The 23265-nt window shown below is 38.8% G+C and overlaps 1 protein-coding gene across 1 annotated transcript in view; it reads left to right on the top strand.

Annotated features, from left to right (window-relative positions):
* LOC126092647 (sodium-dependent neutral amino acid transporter B(0)AT3) overlaps nt 1–16442 on the top strand; it is a 98031-nt gene extending 81589 nt beyond the window's left edge. Inside the window, exons 9-11 of the mRNA XM_049908369.1 lie at nt 319–481; nt 1049–1249; nt 15586–16442. Coding sequence (XP_049764326.1) covers nt 319–481; nt 1049–1249; nt 15586–15714 — 493 coding nt within the window. The 3' untranslated portion in view covers nt 15715–16442. The remainder of the gene's footprint in view (nt 1–318; nt 482–1048; nt 1250–15585) is intronic.
* Nucleotides 16443–23265: the final 6823 nt, after the last annotated feature.

The following is a 23265-nucleotide window of genomic DNA, read 5'->3' on the forward strand; positions in this document are numbered from 1 at the left end:
TTAGTTATTTTATATTGATTTATATTTATTTTAGTTATATTTATTTTACGCATATGTTCCTGTAACATGTAGGAACTCTTTTGGATTTTTTACAAAAATTTACTTAGGTTGTTGATTATAAAAAGTAATCTGTCTGGATTTGAAAGCAATTGCATTTTTGACTTCTTGTCTTTTCAGTCTAACAGTCAGTGATTTTGTATTTTAACAGTTTATATTAATCATTTTCAGGCATCAATAACAGGAATAAGATGTAATGATTTCTGGGCATATTATCAGGTACTAAATGAAACAGAAATTAATAAAATTTGACATTTGCAGGTTCACTAAGGATATTGAGGACATGACAGGATACCGACCAGGAATTTACTGGCAGATAACGTGGAGACTACTTGGTCCACTACTGATGACAGTAATTCTTGTGACATCAGTGATTTTCATGATAATTAATAAACCAAAATACCATGCATGGAATGCAGAACTGGTGAGTAACACCTTGGTATTGACATCACCAAAGCTCATTTATACAGCTTCTCAAGTTTTCAGACTAATTTGATTTGTGAAAAGTTGGGCTCCAGATAATGTGCGTTTTTAACAAATTGCATTATTGACCTGTAATCAAAAATACTGTTTGCACTTCTTATTTGTTCCGTGTGATGTATCTCTACATTATGATTATTTTGTTGTTGCCCTAATAAACACATATTTTTGCAGAAGCTATTCATGAGAAATTAGTAAGTAGATTATTAATGTTCCCATTAAACAGGCTTTAACTTTTCAGCTTATAGATGGCTGGTACCCTTTTTTGAAGTGGCCTTTTTTTAAGTAGCTGCTTTGCTCCTTTAGTCATAACTTATATAGTTGATTATTAGTATGATTTACAGATATAGGCTGCAATGCCTACTTATGCCTGTTAATGTGTAACTTTACTTTTTCCGCAATCCTGTCAGCTATCTTTCATGATGAGATTTTTGGAAAACAATTTTTGTATGCATGAAGGAATTTAAATTATAAACTGATACTGAAACTGTGTTATGTCTTTTTTTGCCAGGGAAAAACTGTTGCGACAGATTACCCTGATTGGGTAATGGGAATAGCTATATGTATGGTTGTTGCTGGAATTCTTCCAATGCCAATTGTATTTATTCTGAGGAGATGTCAGTGCTTGAAGCTAGATGTAAACATTCACCAAGGTTCTATCAGAAGAATTGAGACAACAGTTTCTACGAAAGAAATGATGGGAGATGTTGATGTGAGTTATGCACATATCTATTTTTATACCTCTTGTACATACAAAGCCTCATATGTCATAAAGGGAACAAAATGCAATAACTGGTCAGATGGCTGAGCATTTTTAGTCATTTAATAATTCCTTTTGCAACTTGTAATGCAATTAAAATGTTTTTGGAAAGTCTACTAATTTGTATTTCTTAATTAAGGCCTTATGATTTCTTCAATCGGATTTGATTTACATAGCTTAACAGTGATCAACATGAACTTATATTATTTGTTTGTGGCATGTCTAATAAAAAGTTTTATTAACATCTGCCCATCTAACAGTAAGTAAATAAAGTATAAGGGATCATTCCCTATTTCATCACATAGATAAATGGGCTGCACTTACCAAAAGCTTGGAGACCTGAGCTGCTGTTAAAGTTGATAAAACTACAGAACAGAGACCTCAGAAGCAGAAACCCTTCCTCAGCAGTTGAAGAGGGGCATAAAGTATTCTTTCTAATTCTGTAGACAAATTACATTAATGTCCCACAGACAGAGCTCCTGATTTTATAAGCTCAAGATTCAGTGTCTGCCGGTTAATGTTACTATGGACAGACATTAGTTTCCAAAGCATTTGGAATGCATTGCCCATTTCTCAAAGACTATAAGCTTCCATTTCTAACATTTGTGGCAACATTTAAAAATGTGTTTCTTGCAAATGATAATAAAGACAATGTTTCTGTTATTGCTGTAACAATAGCTTCCTTACAATATTTACTTAATTGTATTTAAAATAATCCAATTAACAGCAATGTTTTACAGAATTAATTTTGTGTGCTGGTTCTTCTGGCTTTTCTGTCTGTATGTGTATCTTAGTTATAGGTTGAGACTATGGAACCACCAAGGCTTCCTTACTCAGATGTTATGTGACTCACCTTCTAATTCATCACGCATAGCAATAATAATGTAAACAGAAATTTAACACGTGAGTTATGCTCGAAAACTTGCAAGTGCCTGGAAAAAAAAAGAGAATCATCGGAATGATATACCCTGCCTTCCAGAAATTAGTATAGCTCTGCTGGTTGTAAACCTGTATGAATATGTACCTATAGTGGCACGGTTCTTGGTGTTGGGAAGTGGAACCAATGCAAGCTTGCATCACAAAGCTTATCCCACTTTTAACTTTTACACTGTCTTCCACCTAAAAAATACAATACATACATTTATCACGATGCTCAGGGCCTAAGCTCTCCTGTTGCTGACTAAAGCATTGTAGGGCTTCAGCGTCTGTCATAACCTCACCATCCTGAGCAAATTACTACATAGAAAGGTTTTGATTCTAAGAGTACAGCATCTGTCTTGCTTGCTGCTCCAGCACAAATTTTAAATCTAATGATTCAGTTTACATTGGAATGACTTTACAGACAATAAAGCACAAATCAGCTGAGCTGTTTATGATATCCAAATAGTAAAATAATCTCCATCAACTAGTCAAAATTTGTAGTTCAACAGCTTTAAACTGAATTTTCTTGGTGCTGAATCTCATTGGTTCTGCTCACTCTTTTTACATTCAGTTAGTGTTATCAGACAAGACTAGCAACTGCCATTTCACCAGAAAGGAACTGAAACATTTGTATAGAACAAAGGATTTTCATTCTTGTTTTGCTTCTATTTCCAGTTACCTCAAAATTTGCATGACTTTTTTGAGACCTCTGCCCAAGAACTTCCCTTTTATCTTTGCATTTGAATAAAATGAAGATTCTGATAATGCTTTGACTCATACTAAGACAGTGTGATAGCCATTACATAAAATGCTATGATATTACACTCAGAATGTGCACGTGAATTAAATTTTCTAATATTATGATATTTCATAAAGAATAGCATTTGGAAAAGTTACTTTCTGTGCCCATTTTCTTGAGCTCTTGAACATCTAGTCCTCAATAATCACAGAAAACTATGGACTAGTGTTAATTTTATTTAACTTGAACATTGTGTTAATTTTTGTTGTGGATTATGGAGCTTGCCAATGTGTGAAAATGATTTTGTTTGGGTACCCAAAACACTTATGCATTCATTAGCTCTGTGTTTCCCTTACAGCCTCATAGATGCTCAGTAAGCAGTGCAGAGAATAGGCCCTATTTACTATATGGGTGCCTGGCACGAGGGATATGGATCTGATCCTATCTGTATTACTCCTCAAGCAGTGACAATTTATTTGAGGGGCAAAACTACCCCCCACCCCCACTCCAATTCATACTACTTTCTGTTAGTGCTCAAGAAAATGTGTGAGAGCATATGTAAAATTATACACAACAGTAAACAAAAATCAAATTAAACTACATGTAACTAATGAAGTGCTTGTGGGAAATAGGGTTTTTGGTCAGGAACTTAATGCACAAACATACATCAAAATTGTAGCATACTGTCATAAATCTAACAGAAGTGAAGTCCAGAGCATAGCAAAAGTCATCTTCAGCATATGCAAATAGTACAGGGAGTGATATGAATCAAAAAACATATACTCAGGCAGTTCAACATATGAAAATGAAATTAAAATTTATTGAAAGTGTAGGATATTATCATAAATTACAAGTGTACTTCAAGATTTGTAGAAGAATATGACTTATCAGATAAAACTTTCTAAATACACTCCTGGAAATGGAAAAAAGAACACATTGACACCGGTGTGTCAGACCCACCATACTTGCTCCGGACACTGCGAGAGGGCTGTACAAGCAATGATCACACGCATGGCACAGCGGACACACCAGGAACCGCGGTGTTGGCTGTCGAATGGCGCTAGCTGCACAGCATTTGTGCACCGCCGCCGTCAGTGTCAGCCAGTTTGCCGTTGCATACGGAGCTCCATCGCAGTCTTTAACACTGGTAGCATGCCGCGACAGCGTGGACGTGAACCGTATGTGCAGTTGACGGACTTTGAGCGAGGGCGTATAGTGGGCATGCGGGAGGCCGGGTTGACGTACCGCCGAATTGCTCAACACGTGGGGCGTGAGGTCTCCACAGTACATCGATGTTGTCGCCAGTGGTCGGCGGAAGGTGCACGTGCCCGTCGACCTGGGACCGGACCACAGCGACGCACGGATGCACGCCAAGACCGTAGGATCCTACGCAGTGCCGTAGGGGACCGCACCGCCACTTCCCAGCAAATTAGGGACACTGTTGCTCCTGGGGTATCGGCGAGGACCATTCGCAACCGTCTCCATGAAGCTGGGCTACGGTCCCGCACATCGTTAGGCCGTCTTCCGCTCACGCCCGAACATCGTGCAGCCCGCCTCCAGTGGTGTCGCGACAGGCGTGAATGGAGGGACGAATGGAGACGTGTCGTCTTCAGCGATGAGAGTCGCTTCTGCCTTGGTGCCAATGATGGTCGTATGCGTGTTTGGCGCCGTGCAGGTGAGCGCCACAATCAGGACTGCATACGACCGAGGCACACAGGGCCAACACCCGGCATCATGGTGTGGGGAGCGATCTCCTACACTGGCCGTACACCACTGGTGATCGTCGAGGGGACACTGAATAGTGCACGGTACATCCAAACCGTCATCGAACCCATCGTTCTACCATTCTTAGACCGGCAAGGGAACTTGCTGTTCCAACAGGACAATGCACGTCCGCATGTATCCCGTGCCACCCAACGTGCTCTACAAGGTGTAAGTCAACTACCCTGGCCAGCAAGATCTCCGGATCTGTCCCCCATTGAGCATGTTTGGGACTGGATGAAGCGTCGTCTCACGCGGTCTGCACGTCCAGCACGAACGCTGGTCCAACTGAGGCGCCAGGTGGAAATGGCATGGCAAGCCGTTCCACAGGACTACATCCAGCATCTCTACGATCGTCTCCATGGGAGAATAGCAGCCTGCATTGCTGCGGAAGGTGGATATACACTGTACTAGTGCCGACATTGTGCATGCTCTGTTGCCTGTGTCTATGTGCCTGTGGTTCTGTCAGTGTGATCATGTGATGTATCTGACCCCAGGAATGTGTCAATAAAGTTTCCCCTTCCTGGGACAATGAATTCACGGTGTTCTTATTTCAATTTCCAGGAGTGTATATGCAGACTGGTATCATAAATTTCAGTTCTCTCATGTACTGAAAAATTTTAACTTTTATAGGGCGGGGGGGGGGGGGGGGGGCAAAAAAGTTATGAGATATACAGGACAGCATCAAAGAACTGTTCATATTTACTTCATCTGAGGAAACCGACTCAGTTTAAATGGGAAAGAAAGCAGTAAAAACTCACAGTACGGTTTCACAAAGTTGAAGAAGCCACTACCATTCAATTAGAATGTGAAGAATACATTAGGTATGTAAAATTCATTCAAGGAAGTAATAGTGCTACTCTGTGTAGCAAAGTGAGCAGCTAACCAGAAGTGAAGTCCAGAGCATAGCAAAATTCATCCTCAGCATGTGCAGATAGTACAGGGAGTGATATGAATCAAAAAACATATACTCAGGTAGGGTCAGTCACTCTTCCATCAATGGTGTGTATTGAATGGTTCATAGATTGTGAAAACTGCTGGACCAGTGCAGGGCTGCACTATTTACTGCCCACATGATGTGCCAACAGTGCTGTTTGCAGGAGCAAGCTGTGAGTGTAGTATGAAGCACAAGTATCTCTCTATCCATACTGAGGCTCAGCAGGGAGTCTGAATCACTGTTGGGTACTAAAGACACAAAATGATAATGTAGAAGTAAATGACTTCAAAATTATTTACAAACAAAAATGAAACCACATACCACACATTTGTAAGCCATACTTAAATCATCAGTTACTTGTAAGCTTACTGTTCATCCAAAAAATATTAAAAATATTTGTTTAAAGACATAGCAGTAGAAACAATATTTATGATATATACATAATTCCATGGCACTTGCCTGTGGCATTGAGAGTCAAAGCAATACCAATTGTATCAGTTTCTCCATTTTGCAGAAATGTTTTATATAATATTTCTCCATTTTTCAGTGTATCTCATCTACTGCTTCATTAACTTACATCCAAATAGCTGAAAGTGCATGCGTTTGCATTTTTGATCACAGGAAATTCAATGCACTCTATAGGCAAGAGTGATTACTTTTAGAAAGAAAACTTCTAAACAGTAACTTGCATGGAATGAATACTTAAACAGTGTGTAATTAATTGTTAACCTCAAATTATCATGTTTTGTACAGAAACTGTGTGCACTAAATCTCAAATTTTCATTTTTAAGTGCTAAGTTATTAATGATAATGGCATGAATTCTATTTGTGTTGAGATATTTCTTGCTCTTTATTCAGAGCAATCCAAGATAGTAAATTCAAATTACCCCATCTTTCCAAATTCAAAGTTACATACAGAGGTTCTGAATTTAACATTAATGCGATATTCACACTCAAGTTTATATTATGCAAACAAAACAGGGTACTTTGTACTGTATAGGGCAGATTTTCTCCTGAAACTTTGTATTCTTGTGTGCTAGTAAGTACAGCTCATCATTGATATGATAATGGAAAGTCTTGTGTTGAATGGGGGAAAAAATGCAAGGAGAAAAGGTAACCATTCACAATATTTTCGCTCTCTCTCTCTCTCTCTCTCTCTCTCTCTCTCTCTCTCTCTCACACACACACACACACACACACACACACACACACACACACACACACTCACACACACACACACACACTCACACTCACACAGGGGTCTACATTGCCCCAGGGCTGTAGCTCAACTTGTAGTGCTGTGACAATGTTTTTGTGTGTGACTATCTAGCACTTAACAGTTCAACTATAAAGTGAATGTTTCCTTTACTCTGTGAAACTTGAGTTTCTCCAAGCATATAGAATTTTCAAACAAATTATAGGATTCCGGCTTGGTAATGTCTGTGACAACCACTAACACTTTGACAGATGTACATGCCATCATTTTGAAAGCTGCATTTGTGTCTTGAAGATGATGGGTCGTGCACCTGTAGAAATAGCAGCTGTCAAATACATCACCTGGCTGCACTAACTTTAATCTTTGTGTTGTTCGTACTTTATTTGCATTTGTTGCACTGAGACAAAACTTTGTAATGTTTCAAGCAATGTTATGTCTGCAGTAAAACAGTGGAGATAAGTTGGTGTACTGTAAGAATTTGATTTGTAAGGAATATTTAGCTTACCTTGTGTATGTTGTGTTTAATCTCTTCCAACACAAAGGAACTCAGTTTGCACCAAGTTTTAAGGCAGAATTCTTTACGTGTTTTCAGTTTTCTGCTCACTGTCAGTTTTTCACTATCCAGATAGATGGAGACCTTCAACCACCATTGCTTGTAATGTTGCTCATGATTTTAATTGTTTTAATATTACCTTTAGTTACATCAGTACTTATGCTATTAAGTGCATGACTGGCCTTGTCTGGATGTTTTTATTTGTTGTTATGAAGTCTGTCTGCATACCAAACATGCATCTGAGGTGCTTCTGAAACAACCTGCAAAGAGTGCCACTGCATTCCATAGCATTTTTACTCACTAAGCTACAAAATGTTGGTAACAGTCATCATAAAAAATTAGTGTTCTATGTATGTACTTACCATTTATTTATTTTTTAAAGTTAATTTTATATATTATTTCCTTCCAATAATTAATGTGCTAATGTAAATCATAGCTTCTGTTAAAAAATCTTTATTTTTTGTCCTTCTACAAACAAATATAAAAATTAGTGTATTATATTATCTATTTAATATGTTTTGGAGACAAATTGGAGAAGATTTTGTGTATATATGTTTGGCTATTCCTACAAATCATTTTTCATGTAAGTTAATAATTTATTGACCCACTTAAAATATTCATTTAACAAGACGTAACTATTACATGAAAGGATAAAAAAAGAAACTTGTCATCAAAGATTTTCACAGTGAAGCACAGAGTAAACAAAGACAGAGCACCCACATACAGGAACTGGAATTTGTACAAAAGTTATCGAATGAAATAAATGCTACCTAATTTTAGCAAATGTCACTATTTTTCAATTAACAAAAGGTAAACACTTCATTTGCAAATTAGTGGCTTTACACATTAGCTGCTGTATGCTTAGTGACAGATGTTTCACCACCAGGCCAGGCCACGTACATGACCTTAGGTGTGAGGCTCTGCTGTGGTTGGCCGTGGCCATACAGTATCAGGCTTGCAGTTCTGTTGCTTCCAGAATCCACACAGCAGTCCATGTGTTAAGTTAGATCCAGTTTATAACTACCAAATATGAAAAGCATCCAAGATTTACAGAATCAAAGACAACATTAGACTAACAAAGTTTGTTTTATTCTACCACTGGTGATTTAGCAGATCAGTCCCTGTTTCTGGTTGACATCTGTGCATGAGTAACTCTAGTGTGTTTAAAGGAAGATGTGACTTTCAGAATTTCAGTACAGACAGGCGATTGACAGCTAGTTTTTAGTGGAGCTCTATCATAGCAATAACAAACCAGAAAATGAGCTTGATCACACCTTTTGTTCTGTCCACCACTATCATCGCACTTTGCTGCAATAGCTGTGGATGACAATTATGGCGAGTAACTTAACTGTTGCGATTTGTTTTGGTCATGTGCTTTGTTGCGATGTGTGAGTTTATTATTTTACGTGACAGAATGCCTGAAGCTAACAGCAGAAATGAGCAGGAAAATGATCAAGCCATTAAGATCCTGGAAAGCTAACTCAGTATGCACACTGAATGTGATCACATTGTGCACATGTGTAATTGGAATTGACATCATTATCCCCTCCTGTACACAACTGTCAATCACTTCGCCACTTTGAGTCAGATATATGTTTGCTCACTACAGATTGATTGAGCTATTTCCTTATATTGTATTCTACATGTAAGCAGAATAATGTACTTAGATGCAATTTATCGCTGCCTATGTTAGTAAAGAAGCTTTTCAACTCAATTCTATTCAGTACCTTCTCAGTAGTTACGTGATCTACCCATCCAGTCATCAGCATTCTTCTGTGGCACCACATTTCAAAAGCTTCTATTGTCCTCTGGTCTGAAATGTTTATTGTCTGTGTATCAATACCATAGAAGGCTACACTCCAGACAAATACCTACAGAAAAAACTTCCTAACAGTTAAATCTGCATTCAGTGTTAAAAAATTTCTCTTCTTCAGAATTGCTTTTCTTTCCATTACAAATCCACATTTTACAGCCTCTCTACTTTGGCCATCACCAGTTATTTTACTGTGCAAATAGCAAAACTCATCTATTACTTTTAGTACCTTGTTTCCCAATCTAACCCCCGTAGTATCACCTGATGTAATTTGAGTACATTCCATCACCCTTGTTTTGCTTTTGTTAATGTTCATGTTATATCCTCCTTTCCAGACGCTATCAATTCCATTCAACTGCTCTTCCCAGTACTTTGATGTCTCTGAGAAAATTGTAATGTCATCAACAAACCTCCAAGCTTTTATGTCTTCTCCCTGAACTTTAATTCCTTCTCCAAATTTTTCTTTGGGTTCCGTTACAGCTTACTCAATGTATAGACTGAATAACTTCAGGAATAATGTACAACTCTGTCTCATTCCCTTCTTAACCACTGCTCCCCATTCATATCCCTCAGCTCCTATAACTGTCACCTGGTTTCTGTACAAGTAGTAAATAGCCTTTTACTCCTGCAGTCTTCAGGATTTCAAAGAGAGTATTCCAGTCGACATTGTCAAAAGCTTTCTCCAAATTTACAAAAGCTGTAAATGTAGGTTCACATTTCCTTAGCCCATCTTCTTAAGACAAGTTGTAGGGTCAGTATTGCCACGTGTGTTCCTACATTTCTCTGGAATCTAACCTCATCTTTCCTGAGGTTGACTTCTCCCAGTTTTTCCACACTTCTGGAAAGAATTTGTGTTAGTATTTTGTAACCATGACTTAATGAGGTGATAGTTTAGTAATATTCACAACACCTGCTTTTGTTGGCTTTGTAATTATTTCATTCTTCATGAAGTCTGACAATATTTTGCTTATATCATACATCTTGCACACTGGATGGAATAGTTTTGTTATAGCTGGCTCTCCCAAAGATATTAGTATTTCTGAGGGAATGTCATCTGTTCCAGGAGCTTGTTTTGATTTAGGTCTTTCAGTGCTCTATCAAATTATTCTCACAGTATCATGGTTATTTGACATGATAATGAAGAAAAAAGGGTTGAAATGAGACTGGAAATACAGTTCAAGAAGTTAAAATTACGAAGTGTCAGAAATGTTAACCAATAATTACCAGCACTATGATACAAGGGTTGCTGAATAAATAATCCCATAAAATTTTTGTTCAAGTCATTTTAGTATACATAGTGAAACATCATTCTAGGTCTTTCAAATTAGGTGTTTCTTCTTCGCATTTACAAAGTTTTGAACAATTCCAACAGATGCAGAACCATAGTGAAACATCAGAATGGTGTCTATGCAAGACACATGTTACAAGCAGTGTGTTGTAACTGGTTTCATGATTGCAAGAAAAGAAATCATAGTGAACATCCTTAATGTTCATGAGTACTATTATGCAAAGGGTAAAGAGATTTAAAACATCAGGAAGTGCAGAAACTGAGCTTCATTGTTGGCCACAGTTGGGATGTACTGCCGCAACCTCTGCTCTTCTAATGATGAGTGTGAATGCCATTACTCATGCAGTTGATCTGTAACTGCCCGTGAGCATTGATAGTGTGTTTGACAGGTGATATTCAAAGATGTACCCAATATGGGTTCCATTAATACTCACAGCAGACCATAAGATTCAAAGAAAAAACGTTTTATCTGAACTGTTTGAGTAGTTTGAGACCAATGAAGAGGCCTTCGTGGCATAGATCATTACAAATGGCAGAACCTGGGTGTATTGCTTTGAACTGGAAAGAAAAAGGCTATCACTGGAGTGTCACTCCCTGCAGTCACAAAGAAAGAAGAAATTCAAGGCCGCTCCTTCTGCTGACAAGGTCATCAAGAAAGTTTTGGTGGATAGTGATTGTCTCATTCTTGTGGACTGGTTACCAAAAGGGACAATAATTAATTCAGAGGTATACTTGAAGACTCTGAGCAGACCCAAGATGCATTTCCAATGTGATCCATCTGTCTAGAATCCAAAAGAAATCTTGCTCCAAAATGACAATGCATGTGACTACACACAGAACTCAGAACGGAACACATTGCCATATTTGGTTGCACACTACTGCCCTATCCATCCTATATCCCAGACTTAACACCTTCGGACTTCTGCCTGTTTGTGCCACTTAAGGATTCCCTATGTGGGACACACTTTGAAGATGATTAGACAGTAATTCATGCAGTGAAAATATGGCTATGTGCACATGACAAGAGCTTTTAGTAAAAGGGAATACGTGCTCTTACATAACACTGGCGTAAGACCATATAATGTGATGGGAGTGATGTAGAAAAATAGTATGTGAAAAAGAAATGTGACTCATGTTGTCACCAATTTCTACCTCTTAAGAATAAATATGTTCTGAGAAAAAGCATAATTTATTGAACAACTCTCACAGGGACACACAAAAATAGATACAACATTCATGGCTTTCAGAAAAATAGATTCCGTCTTTGGGGAGAAAGAAAACTTGAGAGTAAGCAGAAAAGATGGATTGGTTGTGTTGTTGTTGTTGTGGTCCTCAGCCCTGAGACTGCTTTGATGCAGCTCTCCATGCTACTCTATCCTGTGCAAGCTTCTTCATCTCCCAGTAACTACTGCAACCTAGATCCTTCTGAATCTGCTTGGTGTATTCATCTCTTGGTCTCCCTCTATGGTTTTTACCCTCCACACTGCCCTCCAATACTAAATTGGTGATCCCTTGATGCCTCAGAACATGTCCTACCAACCTATCCCTTCTTCTAGTCAAGTTGTGCCACAAACTTCTCTTCTCCCCAATCCTATTCAACACCACCTTATTAGTTATGTGATCTACCCATCTAATCTTCAGCATTCTTCTGTAGCACCACATTTTGAAAGCTTCTATTCTCTTCTTGTCTAAACTATTTATTGTCCATGTTTCACTTCCATACATGGCTACACTCCATACAAATACTTCCAGAAACGACTTCCTGACACTTAAATCTATACTCGATGTTACCAAATTTCTCTTCTTCAGAAACGCTTTCCTTGCCATTGCCAGTCTACATTTTATATCCTCTCTACTTCCACCATCATCAGTTATTTTGCTCCCCAAATAGCAAAACTCCTATACTACTTTAAGTGTCTCATTTCCTAATCTAATACCCTCAGCATCACCCGACTTAATTCGACTACATTCCATTATCCTCGTTTTGCTTTTGTTGATGTTCATCTTATATCCTCCTTTGAAGACACTATCCATTCCGTTCAACTGCTCTTCCAAGTCCTTTGCTGTCTCTGACAGAATTACAATGTCATCGGCGAACCTCAAAGTTTTTATTTCTTCTCCATGGATTTTAATACCTGCCCCGAATTTTTCTTTTGTTTCCTTCACTGCTTGCTCAATATACAGATTGAATAACATCGGGGAGAGGCTACAACCCTGTCTCACTCCCTTCCCAACCACTGCTTCCCTTTCATGCCCCTCAACTTTTATAACTGCCGTCTGGTTTCTATACAAATTGTAAATAGCCTTTCGCTCCCTATATTTTACCCCTGCCACCTTCAGAATTTGAAAGAGAGTATTTCAGTCAACATTGTCAAAAGCTTTCTCTAAGTCTACAAATGCTAGAAACATAGGTTTGCCTTTTCTTAATCTAGCTTCTAAGATAAGTCGTAGGTTCAGTATTGCCTCACGTGTTCCAATATTTCTATGGAATCCAAACTGATCTTCCCCTAGGTTGGCTTCTACTAGATTTTCCATTCGTCTGTAAAGAATTTGCGTTAGTATTTTGCAGCTGTGACTTATTAAACTGATAGTTCGGTAATTTTCACATCTGTCAACACCTGCTTTCTTTGGGATTGGAATTATTATATTCTTCTTGAAGTCTGAGGGTATTTCGCCTGTCTCGTACATCTTGCTCACCAGATGGTAGAGTTTTGTCAGGACTGGCTCTCCCAAGGCTGTCAGTAGTTCTAATGGAATGTTGTCTACTCCCGGGGCCATGTTTCGACTCAGGTCTTTCAGTGCTCTGTCAAACTTTTCACGCAGTATCATATCTCCCATTTCATCTTCATCTACATCCTCTTCTATTTCCATAATATTGTCCTCTGGTACATTGCCCTTGTATAGACCCTCTATATACTCCTTCCACCTTCCTGCTTTCCCGTCTTTGCTTAGAACTGGGTTTCCATCTGAGCTCTTGATATTCATACAAGTGGTTCTCTTTTCTCCAAAGGTCTCTTTAATTTTCCTGTAGGCAGTATCTATCTTACCCTTACTGAGTTAAGCCTCTACATCCTTACATTTATCCTCTAGCCATCCCTGCTTAGCCATTTTACACTTCCTGTAGATCTCATTTTTGAGACATTTGTATTCCTTTTTGCCTGTTTCATTTACTGCATTTTTATATTTTCTCCTTTCATCAATTAAATTCAATATTTCTTCTGTTACCCAAGGATTTCTACTAGCCCTCGTCTTTTTACCTACTTGATCCTCTGCTGCCTTCACCACTTCATCCCTCAAAGCTACCCATTCTTCTTCTACTGTATTTCTTTCCACCATTCCTGTCATTTGTTCCCTTGCGCTCTCCCTGAAACTCTGCACAACCTCTGGTTTAGTCATTTTATCCAGGTCCCATCTCCTTAAATTCCCACCTTTTTGCAGTTTCTTCAATTTTAATCTACAGTTCATAATGGATTGGTAGAGGAAAAGAAAATGGAAATTGGAAAGAATAAGAAATTAAATAGTTTTTAGGAAAATTGAGGTGAAAATTACATATTGGTGGAAGAAGAGAGAGTGCAGGGGGGAATGGGGTGGCTTGGGAGAATAAATAGTAATTCATATTGTTCATTTAGTGCAGCAGTCACTCATGTATCTTGCATCATGCTGTTGTGTGTGCTCAGCAATTGTTACCTCATTCTCTTTCCCGTTTTATTACTTATTCCTGCAGTATGTGCAACAACTTTCCTTTTTTAAAAAATAATTCCATAATTACATTATTGTTTCCATTTTTCATTTTTAGCTCTCTTCCAATCTTTCTTTTTGTCTCATTATATCCCTTCTGTCATCTCTGAAATGAAGCTGACACAGTGTTTACTAATCTAACTTTAACTTCCTTTTTGCCATCTTTTCCTTCATCTTAGTCTTCCTTTTTCCTCAAACCAGATGTAATTTTTTATACCTGGGTATATCTGCTTCCTCCTCATCACGCCCCGCCCCCCTCTGCCCCCCCCCCCCCCCCCAAAAAAAATCACTGTCTCACAAACTTCTTGCAATCAATTCCTCTTTCATCCTTGAAGTAGGAACCTCTTGTTCCAAAAGCTAGGTGTGCTGGAATCCTTTATCATGCATTTACTGTATATTGATTTTATAGGAAGTTCCACTTTCTGAAAGTTCACACACGTCAGTCTTTCAGTCTCTTTATGATTTGGAACTGGGAATTCATTATGTAACACCCATGGCTCCAAGTGAAGGGAGACACCAGAGCTGTAACAGTATTTCTTTTTTCCGCCTGTCACCTCAAATTTTTCTTTATATGCCTATGTCTTTTTCTGTGTTTGCCTTTGTTCTACCCATAATAACCACTCTGTTTTTAAGTAACTGCTTCTTTCTTGTATTGCACTCCTCATCTACAGAACTACTGTCAGCTGCTCACTTAACTCAGCAGTTCCTGCCTCATAGAATTTTATGATTGTCTTATTGTTTCTCACTATTTCCAAATCCATTGCATTATCTTCCTTCTCATGAATTACAGCCAGTTTATTCATCATCACTGATAGAAGATGAAATGTGTCTGTCATTATATTCTGAAATTTAAGTCCTGTTGTGTTTCTTTTCTTACAGTTGTAGTCAACAAAATAGGAGCTGAAATGGAATACTGCAACCATCAAGGAGTAGTATGATGCTTCTCAAAAAAATTTGTGTACTTTGGAATACTGCCAGAATTGTCAGTAGAAATACATTTTAAGTAAAATGAAATCCAAAATATGAGAATATGAGCAATTAGTGCTAAACAGTAGCGAATAACAGAACTATCCATTAACAGCAGATCTCACTGTTATTTTCTTTACAATCTTTACAGATTTCTGTAGATCCTTAATCTTTTTATTTCATGACATACAATGTTAATGTAAACCTTTCCATGTCATTATTCACTTCTGAAGTGAAACAAATATTGAAGGGATGATGATGATAATCACAGAATATGGTTGTAGAAGTTCACTGAATTCATAAGATAAGATTAACATACGTTATAAAAATCTAATTGTATTCTATGTGTGTTTCAGTTTGATGAATATCATGATATACCCCAAGATGGTTCTGATTTTGTTGATGATGACGATGATGATGAGCCCCCAAATATGGGATCTTTGAAGCGACAGAAGAGAGAATTTGCCATGGAAGTAATGGACTAAGTAATTGTGCTCAATTAGTGTTAGTGAATACAGACTTTGTGAAATGGGCCAGTGAAATGCAAGCTCAAAACGAAATGAAAGAAATGAGTTTTAAAGCATACAATGGCCAACATACTGCCACATACATTATGAACAGAGCAACAATAAATGGCACCATGAATCTCATTATGTAGATCATAAACTACCATTGTCTATAAATATTGTACATAGTGTTTTCCTAAGTTTCTATTATTTTGAGTGATCCTTTGACATTTTTCATATGTTTCATAATGATTTTTGTAGTTTTTAACCTAATAAGCAGCCTTCATTGAATCAGTGTGTGATAAACAGCCCATTGGTTCAAATATCACTCATTATGGGTAACAGCTGCAACAACCTGGTGAGAATTCATGAAAAGTATTATTTTATTATGTCACAAAAAAGAGGACATAGTGTCTCAAATTCAAAATGAAGCCAAAATTGTTGAACATGGCTAATAAGTGAATGTTATCTTGAGATATTGTTGACTGTTCCCTTAACTTATCATGTCTTTTTTCATGGCTGTTTACTGATTTTTATTAAAGATTTAGTACTGTATAATTCCTTCTGACACTTGTAGCAGCCTTTTTTAATTTTTTTTATTCTTATTTTTACCTTGAGGGCACAAACTGTGTAAAAAGGACTCTAGATTATATTTTGTAACATAATGAGAACTACTAATAATTGTATATATGTACATGTAAATAGTATTTATTTAAGCTTTTTAAGATAATAAAAATTATACATACCATAAAGCAGTTGTTTCTTATTCATTATGAACTTATAGTGAATTCTTTGTGTGTAAGGGCAGAGGGACAAAGTAGTTACACAACATGTAGAGCATAGAGGGGTTTCTTTATGACATGACAAAGGCAGGAACATTTCTGAGAATGCTGTATGGCAGTATAATTTATTCTGTAGACATACCGTTCAGTGTTCTTGTTGCTTGTTGTAGTATTACATTGTGGTTGATGCACTCACAAAAAAAGAAAAATGCCCAAGTAGCTGAGAACAGTAGAATTACAAAACAGAAATTGTATGATAATGTTGAGCAACTGAAAGAGCTTCCGAGTGAAGGCAGCTTAAAGATTGTCCTGATCTGATGAAAGATTGTCACTAATATGGTAACAGTTATTGAAGGTGCAAGTTGAGCACTCAGTCTGTCACAATTGAAAAACACTGCCGTAGGCATGGTGGGTATATACTGCATTGGCAGTGTCCAATGGTATGTGCTGCAGTCTGAGGAATTTACTAGTGGCACTTCCAAAGTAGACCACCCAGCAGAGAAATTCCAGGAAGTTATCTAGTAGCAAATGGCTCATGGACATGAACTGGTGCTGATTGCATCCTGGAGATGTGACACCCTCATATACTGTAGTGGCTGTCACAGGCAAGACGAATTACGGTCACAGGAGGAGCTAATGGTCGCTCAACGCCGAGGTTATCAGTGGAGCCGTAGTCGAGGTGCAGGCATCTTCACAGGGTAGCATTCTGTTGTGTGGCATGTGATTGGATTGTAAGGCACACTCTGTATGCCACATTCGTTTCCCTTTCAGAGGAGATGGCAAAGCCATCTCACTATGTAGACAATGGCTGCAAAGACAACACCCAGAGATATGGTGCTCCTCTTCCCCATGGAAGAGATGGTGAAGTCATCAGGGAGAAGTGAAGCTGAAGAAAATACAATAAATAGTCAATGTCATCATTGAGAAAAGTAACTGAGTCACCAAAGGTGACATGGCGATGCCTGGCTTGTAGCAAAACTCTCAGACCAGAAAACACAAGTGCAGTGAAGCCCAACAAAAGTCCCAGAGAGGGTGCCACAAAGAAATAAGGAGAGGATTCGGAGAGGAGAAGGCTCTGAAGGACACAAGTGATGACCATGATTGGAGACATTTGGGACCCATGACCAGGATGGAACAGCACAAAGAGGGATCCAGAATAAGACTTGTGGTGCACCGCAAAGTTACCTGTTGAAGAGAAACCCAGTGCATGAGACTCGCAAGAGTCACAACCAGAAGAGAAGCAGCCTGGGTAAGGAAGTAGGACCTCAAGGACATGGGGCAGGAAGCTGGCAACAGGCAGATGGAATTATGGAATGAAGGATCACTTGTCCAGAGGAGACAAGGAGTGGACAGCAGAGGCAACAGACGACAGAGATGGTGATGGCATTTAGGAGACTGGAGCCAAAGGCACAGAAAACACCAGGGAGGGGCTTAGGGAGTTGTGGAGGAAGGTGAGTGGGCTGGCCATGTGCGTTTCTGCGACACACGGAATGGCAGCATATGGATAGGTGGCGTGAGGACCTGTGGTGCACAGGCCAAAGGTTTGTGGGCCTGCAGTGTGTGGTCCGACAACTCAGAAGGTGCCAGTGGTCCTGGAACCTGAGGAGGCTCCAGGGCTAGTGGCAAGAGTGCCAGTTGCGCTGGAGCAGGGTGTTGCACATGCCCAGCACAGAGGTTGTAAGGCATGCTGTGTTGCACTGCTGCAGACTGGCCAGCAAGATGACTGTTAATGGCAGGCAGTTGCTCAAACCAATGGTGGCACATGGAATGCAATTATGTCAATGGACAGTGATGGCTGGGGAGGACACAGTGACAGCCGGATCCAAACTCAACATTGCAAGCGAAATGCCCTGGGAGATCACCAGATGCCTCATCGCCAAATGTAGGAAGAGTCCACAGTGTTGAGCTACCTGCAGAAGGAAGACTAACCAAGGCCCCAAGCTTCCAGTAGATGTAGCACTGGAGGCAGCCAGTGGAGTGCAGCCACCAGGGTGGACTAAAGGAAGGAGTCAACCTATAAGAACAAGAGACGTGCTGGGCCATCATCAAGAAGGAACAACCACTGAAGGTGGGGAGAGCAGGTGCAGCTGGGCCTCATGGCAAAACTGCCAAGACCAGAGGACAGTAGGAGCAAAGGAAGTCTGTGAGGCCTCGGGAGACGACCACGATGAAAGTTGTCCGAGGGCTGTGATTAGATTGGGGCAGCACTGGGCAGGGCCCCACAGAAGACAGAAAGCAGGCCATATAGGTGCCTGTCAGAGAACTTGAGAGTACAGGTGGGTGAGACCCACACTAAGAAGGGAAGAGGTCTGTAGGTGAAGGAGGACACTGGAGGTGAGTGTGAAGTATTGGCTGTGGGCAAAATGATGGGGGACATTTCAGGAGGTGACAGGCCGGGATCAGCAGGAGCGGAAAAAAGATGTACAGCAAAAAAGGAATATTATGTATTGCTAACACCAGTATACCTTAATAGATTAAAAGTCTGTCCACATGCTCCCTACCCAGAAGATAAGTTAAATGAAATGGTATTGTCACGAAAAGAGGTTACTAGAGGAACATAAATCATATACAACCGCTCACTTGACGAAAGGTCTGTTCCTAAAGATTGAAAAGTAGCACAGGTCACAGCAATATTCAAGAAGGGCAATAAGAGTAACCCATTGAATTACGGACCCACATCACTGACCTCAATTTGCAGTAGGATTTTGGAGCATATACTGTACTCGAACATTATGAATTACCTTGAAGAAAATGACTTATTGATACATAACCAAAACGGATTCAGACAATATTGTTCTTGAGCAACACAGCTAGCTGTTTATTCCCATGAAGTAATGAGTGCTGTCGACAAGGGATCTCAGATTGATTCCATATTCCTAGATTTCCAGAAGGCTTTTGATACTGTTCCTCACAAGTGACTATTAATCAAATTGCGTGCATATGGAGTATTGTCTCAGTTGTGTGACTGGATTCATGATTTCCTCTCAGAGAGGTCACAGTTCATAGTGATAGTCGGTAAATCATCGAGTAGAACAGAAGTGATATCTGGCATTCCGCAAGGTAGTGTCATAGGCCCTCTTCTGTTCCTGATTTACATAAATTATCTAGATGATGATCTGAGCAGCCCCCTTAGACTGTTTGCAGATGACACTTTAATTTACCATCTAGTAAAATCATCAAACAATCAATTCCAATTACGAAATGATCTAGAGAGAATTTCTGTATGGTGCGAAAAGTGGCAATTGGCACTAAACAAAGAAAAGTGCGAGGTCATCCACATGGGTACTGAAAGAAATCCGTTAAATTTTTGGGTATACGACAAATCGCACAAATCTAAGGGCTGTCAATTCAACTAAATACCTAGGAATTACAATTACGAGCAACTTAAATTGGAAAGACCACATAGATAATATTGTGGGGAAGGCGAAACAAAGACTACACTTTGTTGGCAGAACACTTAGAAGATGCGACAAACCCACTAAAGAGACAGCCTACATTACACTTGTCCATCCTCTGCTGGAATATTGCTGTGTGGTGTGGGATCCTTACCAGGTGGGGTTGACGGAGGACATCAAAAAAGTGCAAAGAAGGGCAGCTCGTTTCGTGTTATCATGCAATAGGGGTGAGAGTGTCACTGATATGATACGCTAGTTGGGGTGGCAATCACTGAAACAAAGGTGGTTGTCTTTGCGGTGATATCTATTTACGAAATTTCAGTCACCAACCTTCTCTTCAGAATTTGAAAATATTTTGATACCCAGCAACATATGAAGAAATGATCATTATAATGAAACAAGAGAAATCAGAGCTTGAATGGAAAGATTTAGGTGTTCTTTTTCCCATGCTCCATTCAAGAGTGGAATGGTAGAGAAGTAGTATGAATATGGTTTGATGAACCCTCTGCCAGGCACTTAAGTGCAGAGTAACCATGTAGATGTAGATAAATCAAATCAAAACATGGATCATGAAGTTTAGTTGAATTAAGTTAGGTGATGCTAAGGTTTGTATACCAAAGTATGAGATGCTGAAAGCAGGAGACGTGTTTTACCATCTGGCTAGTGAAATAAGTGATAACTGCAGAAGTAAAGAGGATTTAAAATGTATACTGGCAGTAGCAAGAAAAGCTTTCTTAATAGAGAGATATGTGTTAACAATGAACATACATTTAAATGTTAGGAAGTAATTTTTGACAGAATTTGTTTGAAGGTTAGCCTAGTATGGAAGTGAAGATGGAAATTAAATCCTCTTATGGGCTTAAAGTGCTTATGGGGTCAAGTATAACAAACAGTTTCTGCCAAATGTGAAATGTTAGCCTGGTGCAGACATTTCTGTTTCAGTGCCAGTAATTGGTTACCATTCCATTAAATATAAGAATACTGGGGACTATGTGATTGAAATAAGGTTAGATGGACAGCTATTCATTAAAAGTGGTGTAACTCTATTGCTAATAACAAGTTAATTTAAATATGAACAATAACTCACTAGTTTTTACACACATTTAGTTATTTATTATCATGTCATAAGTACAAAAGTGTATAATCAACAAAAGGGAATCAATTGTTGACATCAGTTTATGCATCGGTTGACCAAAAATTTGCCGCATTGAGTGCATCTGGCTTCGTCCTCATCAGGTTTCTCATAGAGCATGTGGTTGGAGATGAATAACACTATAGTTGATGGTTGTTAATCTGCACAGTACAACACTTGCTGAAAACTCTGACTCAGCCTGAAGGCCCTACTTCTGCAGGTTGGTCTTACACCTCATGGTACTAGAGTTCAGTCTGTTCAGAGCCTTCCATGTTGTCCACTTCACTGAAAATGCTGCTTTGAGATCCCTACTTGTTGTGGTGTTCCTATAATAGCTTTAGTTGTTGCCAAGAAGCTCTTTCTTGATTTCAGCTGAGGATGTGCAGGCTGATGGTCATGTAAAGGGACAAATAAAATTAAATGAAATATATCCATCTTCTGAACTGCTATATTTATGCGATTAATGGTGATGTCTTCAGCTATGTGTATTAGGTTTCATTTATTAAGGCCTTGTCATGAAGTTATAACAACTAAAAGTTGTAATTTCTCTCTGGCACTACAGAAAGTGTACTCACTGTTAGACAAATGACTAATTACACAGGTGGTATACAGTTTCATGATTATCTCAACACCATAAACAGCCTTGACAGTTTATAATAACCATCACATAGTTATGCTGCTGTTGGCAGGATGGTAAGCAACAGAGTCCGTCATGTATCGTACCGCTGAACAGTGGAATCATGAAAATCCAATCTCGGCAGTGTCAGTTTGAATGTGAGAATCTGCTCCACAACTTTTCTCCTACAGTTTCCAGCAGGAGAAGAACATAATGCAACTGGGTAAACCTATAACTGAATCTTGCATACAGTGTTTCAATATGCTGTTTTACAACAGTAACATTATTTAGTACATTCTTCTGTGTTTACAGCAGGATTAGATCTAATACAGAATGAGATGACAGCTAGTTTCCAATACACTCATGAATAAAATAAGAAAGGAGAAAAAAGTGAACCTTATTTTGTCTCAGTTATTCTGGGTGAAGCAATTGATGTGTATAATTTGTCGCAGGTCGCCTTAGTACTTCACCATGTCTGTGAGAGGTTTCTAAAATTCATGAAAAAGCTCAGAGCTACAATGGAGCTGCAGTCGGCAGGCCATATGAATGTATTGCAATCAAGACTGATAAAAATATTTTCTGCTGCAGTATTCCACTCATCAATGGAATTTAATGTTATTGCAAGCTGTGTCAGAGATCAAAGAGTGCTTAAGTTTTTTCTCTTATTTCAAATGGCAAGCTTTTTTTACACCATGTCAGCAAAAGGAACCTGGGTTCTTGGTGAGAAAGTAGAGAAATGACTGCTAAAAGTGCCTGCTATATGTTGGAGTTCTGCATTCTGTTTCACGAAAACCTAATATTGGTTTCAGATTTTAGTAACATAATAGATCCAGATATGTGGGACAAAGAAGCTTATACTGCTGCTCATGGACTGGAAATCATCGTGCAAGATATCAGTTTTAATTTTGTTCTACATACTTTTGCAGAAATTTTCTCTCTCATTTGATATATTTACAACAGACTGCATGACACCAGCTAATATGTAACAAAATTAATGAGTTTGAAGAAATATTGAAAACCAAATGTGACAGATGTACCTAACATCCTAGGGATAACCACTAAATCCCCGAGTCCTTAACGACTCAAACTCCTATGTACAAAACAGCTTCAGACTTGTGTTTATTTTACAAATGATTTAATGCATTAAATATTTGGTGTTAGGACTGTAAACAAGAAAATTACAGAAAAAAATTGAAATTATGTTCAAAGTTTATTGGAAGTCACTAAGTGCTCTTATTATCAAATACTGGCTAAATATATTTTGGGAAATTTATGCTCCATTTTAAGCAAAAGCTAGTTTTTCATGCATCTCAATGTTTATGATATCATATCTCCTAAACTATGGGTCAAAATAATATTAGAGAAGGAAAGTTGCTACTCATCATATAGTGGAGCACAACAAAAAGACTCACACAATTATAGCTTTTGGCCATTAAGGCCTTTGTCAGCAATAGACACACACACACACACACACACACACACACACACACACACACATGCAAATGCAACTTGCCTACACATTTCCTAAACCAGGGCTGCATCTGAGGAAGGTTCTGCTATGCATCTGGTGGGATTGCAGAGGCTTGCTGTATTATGAACTTCTTC

Source organism: Schistocerca cancellata, chromosome 7, assembly GCF_023864275.1.
Source record: "Schistocerca cancellata isolate TAMUIC-IGC-003103 chromosome 7, iqSchCanc2.1, whole genome shotgun sequence".
NCBI lineage: Eukaryota > Metazoa > Arthropoda > Insecta > Orthoptera > Acrididae > Schistocerca > Schistocerca cancellata.